Genomic DNA, 11,731 nt, shown 5'->3' on the forward strand with positions numbered 1-11,731 from the left:
TGGGGGGGGGGGGGGGGGGGGGGGTTGAGGCGGGGTGGCTGTTAACGGTGCCCCACTGAAGGGGGCTGACCACATGTGGGTGCAAGTCCAGATGCTGGAATCACCAGCCAAACACAAACCTCCCCCCACAGATGCCGCCTGACCTGTTGAGTTACTCCAGCACTTTGTGTTTTGCACCTCGTGAAAAGTCACCAAAGTTTAACCCCCACGCGCATTTCTTACACACCAGCCCGCAATTAAATGTTGTTAATCAATAAAGAGACGAGACGCAGAGAACTAGGGTGGAATAAGAAGGTCTGATGAAGGGTCTCGACCCGAAACGTCACCCATTTCTTCAATTCATAGATGTTGCCTGGCCCGCTGAGTTATCCTAGCATTTTGTGTCTATCTTTGGAATAAAACACAGCTCTTTACAGTGGCTCTTAAAAGGGCCTTTGTTGGGCTGAGGGAGGGAGGGTTTCGGCTCTCCCACGCTCATGTAGCGAGAAGTCTCTGTGCACGATCCCGCTACGTGTGGGTGATCAAGTCTACCCCGCCATCCAACCATGGCAGATTTATGTCTCAACCCCATTCTCCTGCCTTCGCCCCGTAACCCCTAACACCCGCACTAATCAATTTTGTTTAAAGTCGCCAAGACTCTACCACACGCGTATTTCCTACACGCAATTAAATATTGACTTAAAGAAAGAGAAAACAATCGGAGCACTCGGGTTGAGTAAAAGGTCGTCGAAGCTCTTTCCAGTGGCCCTTAAAAGGGCAATTGTGGGAGAGGAGGAAGTGAGGGAGAGGAGATTCAAGAGAGAGCTCTTAAGGATAGCGGAGTCAGGGGGTATGGGGAGAAGGCAGGAACGGGGTACTGATTGTGAATGATCAGCCATGATCACATTGAACAATCTGAAGAAGGGTCTCGACCCGAAACGTCACCCATTCCTTCTCTCCCGAGATGCCGCCTGACCTGCTGAGTTACTCCAGCATTTTGCGAATAAATACCTTCGATTTGTACCAGCATCTGCAGTTATTTTCTTATACACATTGAATGGTGGGGCCTACTCCTGCACCTGTTGTCTATTGAGATGTGAGGGAGTGTGAGAGAGGGAGAGGGGTGCGGGAGGGAGGGAGGCTGCCTGTCCAAGGTGACCCTCTGGGCCGAGCTGACCACGGGTTGATGCCCTCAACGGGTACGTGTCGCCCGTCTCCTCCGGGATGGTGGCGGCCAGGCTTCGGTCTGTGTCCCGGTGTGTCGGGGGGCGGGCAGGTCGGTAGATTGCTGGCGACGCCGGGGAGTTGGACACACAAGCAGCCAGCTTGCGCTTGGCCGCTTTCCCTCCGAGTCTGCCAGCCCGGCGGCCGCTCTGCCTTTTATACGCAGCGAAGTCGATCTCTCGCCGCCGATTGGACGACGACCTCTGGCCCAATCACGCTGATGCCGGGATCTACCGACACACCAGAGTTGACAGACTGAGGCAAATTGTCCCACTTGGAAAAACCCGCCAATTTCAGAGCAAGCAAGGGAATTGATTTTTACTCCAAAAGCTGGAGTAACTCAACGGGACAGGCAGTATAAGAAAATAACTGCAGATGCTGGTACAAATCGAAGGTATTTATTCACAAAATGCTGGAGTAACTCAGCAGGCCAGGCAGCATCTCAGGAGAAAAGGAATGGGTGACGTTGAAGAAGGGTCTCGACCCGAAACGTCACCCATTCCTTCTCTCCTGAGATGCTGCCTGACCTGCTGAGTTACTCCAGCTTTTTGTGTCTATCTTCGGTTTAAACCAACATCTGCAGTTTACTTCCTACACAAGAGAATTGATTAGATGATCAGTTGCTGGAGCCATTATAGTTCCTCATGTAGCCCGCAAGAAGCTAGTGGCATTCTAGTCCATTATCATTGACACTAATAACGGACAGTTATAAAGGCTATAATGTACATTATAGTTCATTGCAGTCCATTACAGCCATTATAGTCAAGAAGCTGGTTATCAGGTGAAAAGTGGTCTTAGTGTAACACAGGCTTGGCTCATATCCACCGTTCCACCCATAGTAGATAGAGATGAAGTGGAGACAGTAGCTCACCTCTACAGACTGTGTGTATTTACAAAGAAGGCCTGGAGAACCCTCAAAGGTCTGGAGAAAGCAAACTCAATGTATTTCAAGAGGACTTGTATACAAAAACAGGGATGTAATGTTGAGGCTCTTCAAGGTGCTGGTAAGGCAGCATTTGGAATATTGTGAGCAATTTTGGGCACCATATCTATGGAAGGATGTGGTGGCTCTGGAGAGGGTTCAGAGGAGGTTTACAAGAATGATCCCAGGAATGAGTAGATTAACCTCTAATGAGCATTTGTCGGCACTGGGCTTGTACTCGCTGGAGTTTAGATGAACGAGAGGGGACATCATTGAAACATACAGAATAGTGAAAGGCTTGGATAGAGTGGATGTGGCGAGGATGTTTCCGTTAGTGCGAGAGTCTAGGACTAGAGGTCATAGCCTCAGAATTAAAGAACGTTCTTTTAGGAAGGAGATGAGGAGAAATTTCTTTAGTCAGAGGGTGGTGAATCTGTGCAATTCTTTGCCACAGAAGACTGTAGAGGCCAAGTCAGATAATATTTTTAAGGCAGAGATAGATAGATTCTTGATTAGTACGGGTGTCAGAGGTTGAAAGGCTGGAGCGATTGGGCTTGTATACACTGGAATTTAGAAGGATGAGGGGGGATCTTATTGAAACATATAAGATAATTAGGGGATTGGACACATTAGAGGCAGGAAACATGTTCCCAATGTTGGGGGAGTCCAGAACAAGGGGCCACAGTTTAAGAATAAGGGGTAGGCCATTTAGAACGGAGATGAGGAAGAACTTTTTCAGTCAGAGAGTGGTGAAGGTGTGGAATTCTCTGCCTCAGAAGGCAGTGGAGGCCAGTTCGTTGGATGCTTTCAAGAGAGAGCTGGATAGAGCTCATAAGGATAGCGGAGTGAGGGGGTATGGTGAGAAGGCAGGAACGGGGTACTGATTGAGAGCGATCAGCCATGATCGCATTGAATGGCGGTGCTGGCTCGAAGGGCTGAATGGCCTACTCCTGCACCTATTGTCTATTGTTATGGGGAGAAGGAAGGAGAATGGGGTTAGGAGGGAATGATAGATCAGCCATGATTGAATGGCGGAGTAGACATAATGGGCTAATTCTACTCCTATTCCTTATGACCTTATGAGAATGATGTAACTGTCTTACCACAGTTCATGCTGAGTTATGGAAAATTCTCTGATCTACTTGGTGTTCTCAGGGATACATGCGTGGATGGATATTGTGCTGCTGGAAGATCAACAACTCGGTGAAAGATGTACTTGGTCGTCCCAAGATATATTGGTCTTCCAATACGATGACATGCCATTGCGGGAATGCTGCCAACAGGCACATTGCTGGCAACAGCAGTACATGGTGAAGGACATGCTGAAGCTTGGTGCTCCCAATGCAAATGCATTGAGGGGAAGGATTGCAATCTAAGGTCCTTCTATCACCAGACATTGAGGGGCTAGGTCCAGCATGTAAGAAGCTGAAAGTTTGTGTTATTCTCCCACAGTCCCAGGGAGCCACATAGGTGTCAATAGTACGATATACATAAAAATGTACTGATCATCTGTATAACCAATAACGCTGTGTTTGCAGTGAATAATGTTACGAATGTAAACAGCTATGCACTGGGCTTTTTTGTACACAAACACACACACACACACACACATACATATATATATACACACACACACACAAACACATGCACACATATATATTTCTGTTAAGTTACTACAGCATTTTGTGGCTACCTTCGATTTAAACCAGCACCTGCAGTTTTCATCCATAAATATATCCTATATCCATATCCTTTTACTTTATTCACAATTATATATATATATGATTGTGAATAAAGTAAAAGGATATAGCCCATATCCCTCTAATCTATCCTAGTACCTGCCTAAATGTTTCTTAAATGCCACATTATATATTTTTGTATGGAGATGAGGGGGAATTTATATCTTTTTGTATGGAGATGAGGGGGAATTTCTTTAGCCAGAGGGAACCTGTGGAATTCATTTCCACAGACGGCGGTAGAGACCAAGACATTGGGTATCTTTAAAGCAGAGATTGGTCGATTCTTGATTAGGAAAGGTTCCAATGGTTGGTGGGGGGGGGGGGGGGCATGAGAATGGGGTTGAGAGGAAAAATAGATCTGCCATGTTAGAATGTCAGAGGAGTGTCGACAGGCTGAATGCCCTAATTCTGCTCCTATGTTTTATTGTCTTATAGAGGATATGGAGAAGATTGTGTAGGAAGGAACCACGCATGCTGGTTAACACCAAAGGGAGACACAAAATCCTGGAGTAATAGGTGATGTTTCGGGTCGAGACCCTTCTTCAGAAGAAAGTCTCGACCTGAAACGTTACCCATTTCATTTCTCCTGAGATGCTGCCTGACCCGCTGAGTTACTCCAGCATTTTGTATCTATCTTTGGAGAAGATTGTCACGGATTACAGTGCGGATACTTGTCATTGGATGCTTTGACTTTGCAAGGGTCTCACCAACCAGAGAGCAGAGGCACAAATTATGTCACCGGCATCCAATCGTAAACTGAACATTCAGCCATCCTGCATTAGCATGAGCCGGCGGACGCTGCCTATATAAATCAGGAACGGCGACGTAATGCGTTTTGTGCCTTTGCCCGTCGAATATTAAAATGCCTGAAGAGAAGAAAGTGGTTTCGAAGAAAGGCGCAAAGAAAACGCTAAATAAGGCTCCGGCCAAAGGTACCAAGAAGCGGAGGAAGGCGAGGAAGGAGAGTTACTCCATCTACATCTACAAGGTGATGAAGCAGGTCCACCCAGACACCGGCATCTCCTCCAAGGCCATGAGCATCATGAACTCGTTTGTGAACGATATTTTCGACCGCATCGCCGGCGAGGCTTCGCGCCTGGCCCATTATAACAAGAGGTTGACCATTAGTTCCCGGGAGATCCAGACCGCCGTGCGTCTACTCCTGCCCGGGGAGCTGGCCAAGCATGCCGTGTCCGAAGGAACAAAGGCCGTGACCAAGTACACCAGCTCTAAGTAAACGTCCGGCGCAACGTATCGGGGGAAGAGGGGGAAAAAAAACCCTCTCAAAAACAAAGGCTCTTCTAAGAGCCACCCACATCTCCATAGTAGCTGAGCCTACGTTGCTGTACTGCGTGTATACCTTTTTGTAACAAATGAAGGATCTCGCTGAATCGTTCTGCGCCCAGTTCATTCCCCCTTTCGCCCTCTGAAGTGGACACTTTTTGTAAAAGGCGGCTTTATTGATCTGTGGTGTGTCGTGTTCTTGTCCGTGCCCAATAAAGCGGAATGTTGTTTTCAATTAATTATGCGTAAGTGCAGTTTTTAGTCGAGCAGCAGAGAAACGGGAGCGTGAAACTGACTGTCAAACACACCTTTTGTGTGACATTGCCTGTCAAACACAAATCTTTTGTGTGACATTGCCTTTCCATCTCAAACGCCTCTTTCCACCAACCTATATTTAGGGACACAGTAGACAGCCACACAGATGTAAGCCATCGTTATTATGGACCTCTTTACAACTGATTTTGGTTGTGGCGGATGGACCTTACGACCTCCATCAGGGCAGGCTGTTCATGCCAATTCCAGCCCACACTGCCACCCAGGCGGCTGCCATTGTCAGACCTACTGACCTTTACCACCAGCCTGCCCCTCCTCTTTGACCACTTCTAGGCCAGACCTACCACCCTTCACTGCCAATGCCAGCCCACACTTCTCCCATCTGCTTCCAGGCTGGACACTGCCACCATCCCCACCCCTCAGCTTCCTCAGACACTTCCAGGTCACATAGGCCATCGCCGCCACTGACCTTTACCCAAGGACCGCGACCATTGACTCTGCCGATCCTCGCCTCTTCCCCGGCCACCAGCTGGCCGGGGCCGTCAACTTAGCTGGGTTCCAGGCCCAGTTCCAGACCGAGAGTCTGAGGAAGGGTCTTGACCCAAAACATCACCTACCCATGTTCTCCAGAGATGCTGTTACTCCAGCACTTTGTGTCTTCTTTTGTATTAACCAGGTTTCTGCAGTTCTTTGTTTCTGCTACTTGTGCAATGATACTCTATTACTCAGTAATCACTTACTTGGTTATAACAGACAAACAGTTATAACAGACATTATTCGCTCCCCCTCCCCACCTATGGTCCATCATAATGAGGGTTTTGTATGCGAGAGGGAGCCAAGTCGGTCAAAGGGAGAAGATGCAAACTCCACACAAGATGTTCCATAACATCGTTCGCGGAATGTGGGTACCTCAACAGTTCACTGGCCATCTTAACTACCGTCAACCTCCCTCAGTACCAACAGGTCCCATCCACGTCACCTTGCCTTCATGTGGGTACCTCAACAGTTCACTGGTCATCTTAACTACCCTCAACCTGCCTCAGTACCAACAGGTCCCATCCACGTCACCTTGCCTTCCCGGGAGCCCAGAATAACCAATGTGCTTTCTTTCTGTCAATGGTTGAGTTTGAATGTCCCAATCAGAGAACATAACAATTGCTACATCTGACAAGTTATACACACATCTGGTTAACTTTGCCAACACTGGGAATACTCATCTATATCAATTCCTTCGCCTATTGTTGCACGGTGCTTTTCTAAACACTATAAAGTGAGAGTTCTGCCTCCATTACCACCCATCATTCACTTCTGTGTCTTCTAGATAAAACACCTGTGTCTTTTAAACTCTAGATAAAAATATTCTTGCAGTCATAGATCATAGTGAAACAACAGAGGCAGGCCCTGTGGCCCATCATGCCTTTGGTACCATACCAATTTACATTAATCTAATTTACCTGTAATTAGTCCATTCCCTTCTTTGCCTTGGTGATCACTTGCTCCAGACTTTTTTCTCGAGACCCCTCAAAATTGATCCAAGATAAAAAGGTATATGTAGTGTAAAACAGCAAGGTGAAGGAAGGAACTGCAGATGCTGGTTTACACCGTAGATAGACACAAAATGCTGGAGTAACTCAGCGGGACAGGCAGCATCTCGGGTGAGAAGGAATGGGTGACGTTTCGGATCTTGCCCCATCATCAGACTCCTTTTGGTCCTCTCTCCAGAGATGGTGCCAATCCCACTGAGTTACTCCAGTATTTTGTGTCTATATCGACGGGCCGATTTTAGCCACAACACAGATGCAGATGAATTGTCACAAATATCACCCAGTAATCAGCAAATAAATTATCACCGATAGTCTCAATCCTGGAGACTGAAAGAATAACACTTTAAATGCAGTCACTGTCAGCGATCCCCCCCCCCCCCCCCCCCAAGCCTTGAAATTGATCTCATTCACAGGTCTTATTATTTAATTGAATTCTTGGTCGACTGACACATCTAATCCTTTGTGCTCTGTTGGCATTGCCACAATGATACGATTAAAGAGTATCATAAAAAAAGATGTATAAGAAAATAACTGCAAATGCTGGTACAAATCGATTTATTCGCAAAATGCTGGAGTAACTCAGCAGGTCAGGCAGCATCTCGGGAGAGAAGGAATGGGTGACGTTTCGGGTCTAAAGAAGGGTCTCGACCCGAAACGTCACCCATTCCTTCTCTCTCGAGATGCTGCCTGACCTGCTGAGTTACTCCAGCATTTTGTGAATAAATCATAAAAAAAGATAATCCCAATATAAATTAAATATCACTCCAAAAATCAAATGCCCAGATTCAAGTACACACTTGCAATCTTTAAAGTGTAGACTGAAATGAAAGTTTAATATACAATTGAATAATACAGTATCAATCCCAGCAGTAAGCTGACACAGTACATAATCACAATACTTCCTATATGAAAGGCCGACACAGTATCAATGCCTATTGTGTACAAAGATATAAAATTTACGTGCCTTATCAGCTGAATGATACAATATAACAATCTCCATCTTATACACTGTGCTACCACTCAGTGACACAACTTGCACACTTTGAGATGCAAATATATCCCATGATCTCTAGTATGTGCACGAAAATCAATTAAACATTAATTAAAATCTTACATTACACAGCTTAAAATATATAGTATACACTGCAATAATGATTATCCAAAGACAAAATTGACACAATTCAGTGTAATAGTTTTAATACATCTTAGTGTTCCCAATGATAGGAAATAATTACGATTTTACAGGGCACACACATCAAACTACTGACCCAAACCCTTGAACAGTGACAGATTAAAAGGTCAATTTCATTGTGTCTATAGATTATGAAAGATATAGACAAGTTAACAAACTGAAAAAGGGCTGTCAAATACCAGTTCCATTTGAATACACAGTATTAAAATGAAAGGTTCAAAAACTCAAAACATCATGAGAATATATTCCAGCATCATTCTCAAATACAGTCTCAGATACACAAAGAAAACGGAAATAATGTTAAATATACCACAGAAACCTATTGTCCTATGGCAGTTTCATGTTCTACAACCTCCTCACATCATGTAGTAACAAGGAACTGCAGATGCCGATTAATACACAGAAGGACACAAAGTGCTGGAGTAATTCAGCAGGTCAGGCAGCATCTCTGGAGAACATGGATGGATAGATGACTTTTCATATTAAGACCCTTCTTCAGTCCAGAAGGGTCTCAACACAAAAGATCATCCATCCATGTTCTCCAGAGATGCTGCCTGACTTGCTGTTACTCCAGCACTTTGTATTCTCACATCATACTTCTTTATACCCATTCTAAAACATGCACACGATATTAGTAAAAAGGTACAATCTAACTCGGCAGCATTGTGCCTTAAGGTATGTTTCAATCCCAAGAAGCAAATGGAAGGAGACATTCATCTCTTTGGGGACATCCGAGATTGGTGTAAATCGGCTTCACTACTCTGGAGGAGAATTTTCAGACAGGCAATAAACCAGGGATATAGATGCAAGGAACTGCATATGCTGGTTTACGAAACAAAGACACAAGGTGCTGAAGTAACTCATCGGGTTGGGTAGCATCTCTGGAGAACATGGATAGGTAATGTTTCAGGTCTGGACCCTTCTTCAGACTGATGTTGGGGGAGGGCTGGAAAGAAAGCTGGAAGAGAGGATGGTCACAAAGCCTGGCTGGTGTTATGTTGATACATGTGAGGGTTTGGGGGCGTGGTGACAGTCAGATGGTGGACAAAGGTTAGAGATGAATAGACTATGTGGGAGACAAAGGGATCGACCAATATATAAACCAAGGAGATCCAGAGCTCCCAACGATAATCATGGAATCTGCCCAATATACCATTGTAAGGGGGACAGGTGATAAACAAATACAATGGCCTCGAGTAAAATTCCACAATGTTTTTGCAAAACACTCAAAAAGACACAATGTTTATGTTTTCAAAAACACACTCACCTACAACCACTCTGAATAAAGCTACACAGACTTATTTCTCTAGAATGTTTCACTGCTTTAATGTACGAGAGGGCCAATCTTCACAAATTCATGTTCAATGCTCAAGCTAAAACAATAATTTCATCCGTCAGCTTTTGGAAGTTGAAACAAACAGAATGGTTTTTTTTCAAATAAATCTTTTGAAAATAAGTTGTAATAATTTGACATGACAGGAATTTGTGTGATTAAATATCTTCAAAATCTTTGCTGATAATTTCGTGTCCTTTAATAATACCAATAATTTGTTCTCACGTATTGTTCAAGCTACTGAATCCAACACATCGACAGGAACAAGCAGATAGAAGGAACTGGAGATGATGTAACACAAAAAAAAGTCACTAAGTGCTGAAATGGACAAAACAATAATTTCCTAGGCTCTTTAAAGGAATGCTACCCTGAAACACCAATGCTGCTTATGGGATGAATCTGTGTGTAGCCTTTGACTGGGTTCTTACTGCTCGAGTCTTCAAAGGCTTCACAACCCTTAACTGAGTGCGGTTGTTAAGAAAGTGGAATTGATGTGGTCATTCCATGTTGGACGGAAGAAGAGGGGGAGCAGGGTAGGTGGCAGTTAAACTACAGCACAACACAATAGACAATAGGTGCAGGAGGAGGCCATTCGGCCCTTCGAGTCAGCACCGACATTCAATGTGATCATGGCTGATCATTCTCAATCAGTACCCCGTTCCTGCCTTCTCCCCATACCCCCTGACTCCGCTATCCTTAAGAGCTCTATCTAGCTCTCTCTTGAATGCATTCAGAGAATTGGCCTCCACTGCCTTCTGAGGCAGAGAATTCCACAGATTCACAACTCTCTGACTGAAAAAGTTTTTCCTCATCTCAGTTCTAAATGGCCTACCCCTTATTCTTAAACTGTGGCCCCTTGTTCTGGACTCCCCCAACATTGGGAACATGTTTCCTGCCTCTAACGTGTCCAACCCCTTAATAATCTTATACATTTCGATAAGATCTCCTCTCATCCTTCTAAATTCCAGTGTATACAGCAGTAGGATGGAGTCCGTACCTTATTGACAAGGTTTGTAAATACATTGCTATATTTCATAGTAACCTAAACGTAATTAGCTTAGGTTCAGTGCTGTTTCTGAACCTGTCGGAGCTCTGTAATATCCTGCAGTGATCACACAACACACTGGATCACTTAACCAATAATTGCTTCCACCTTATGAGTATAACATCACCCTCACTTTAAGCATTGTCTAATCTTTCTGAACAATGGCATGACAGTGTGAAAGACGGAACTGCAGATGCTGGTTTACACAAAATGCTCGAGTAACTCAGCGGGTCAGGCAGCATCTCTGGAGAGAAGGAATGGGTGACGTTTCGGGTCTTGCCCCATCATCAGACTCCTTCGGTCTTGATCCAAAACGTCACCTATTCCTTCTCTCCGGAGATGCTGCCTGACCCAGTTACTCCAGCATTTTGTGTCTATCAATGGCTTAACAGTATCAGTTTGCCAAATGTACCTATTAATTTTACATTTCCCTGGGAGCAACATGACTGAATACACCCAGAAAATAGAGTCTCTGAATGCACGTATTTCTTGCTCTGCTGATCAATCATCATAACCAGTACTTTAAGAATATCGTGGGATATTTACTGGATGCTACTATGATGCACCAGTCTTCCATCTGAGGCCCCTTACCTCATCAATTCTTTAGTGATTACTTAGGTAGAGGCTGGGTATTTCAGAACCAGATCATTGAGGGCCATAGGCATGCACAGCTTCGAAACAGGCCAATTTGGTCGATTTTGTCTATGCTGACAAGGTTGGCATAATGGGCTTGTCAATTTGCCTGCATTTTGCCCATAGCTCTCCAAACCCTTGCTATCCATATATCTGACCATACCCTTTATCTTCTAACCCCATGGTTTTTCTGGGTGGGAAAACAAAAGTATTTAGCTGAATGTGCATCTAATCAGATGCAAGGTTTCTCAGACCCAAATAAATGTACAGGTACATTCTATTAAGAAATAGTTGTTCCAAGGACACAAGATCCAAATGCAGTTCAACAATGTTAAGAGGCCATCATATTGTCTGAAGTGCTATTCAATGTTGACAAATGAAAAGTAATCTTGAAATTTCAGAGTTAAATGATGAAAGAAAAATCAGTAAAGATTCCCCAAAAATGTCTTTAGAAGAAAATATATATATAGCAAAGGACCGCAGTGGCAAACACATGCAAAAAAAAAAAATAATAAGCCTAGTGATCCCAGATGCTATGAGGCAGACAAATATAATTAGAAGCT

The 11,731-nt window shown here is 44.5% G+C and overlaps 1 protein-coding gene across 1 annotated transcript; it reads left to right on the top strand.

Moving 5' to 3' along the window:
* Positions 1-4,649: 4,649 nt before the first annotated feature.
* Positions 4,650-5,364, top strand: LOC144610300 (histone H2B 1/2-like). The gene has a single exon (XM_078428898.1). It carries the CDS (start codon positions 4,727-4,729, stop codon positions 5,099-5,101), a length of 375 nt encoding a protein of 124 aa, XP_078285024.1. The 5' UTR covers positions 4,650-4,726; the 3' UTR covers positions 5,102-5,364.
* Positions 5,365-11,731: the final 6,367 nt, after the last annotated feature.

Source organism: Rhinoraja longicauda, chromosome 36 (assembly GCF_053455715.1).
Source record: "Rhinoraja longicauda isolate Sanriku21f chromosome 36, sRhiLon1.1, whole genome shotgun sequence".
In the NCBI taxonomy this organism is placed as follows: domain Eukaryota; kingdom Metazoa; phylum Chordata; class Chondrichthyes; order Rajiformes; family Arhynchobatidae; genus Rhinoraja; species Rhinoraja longicauda.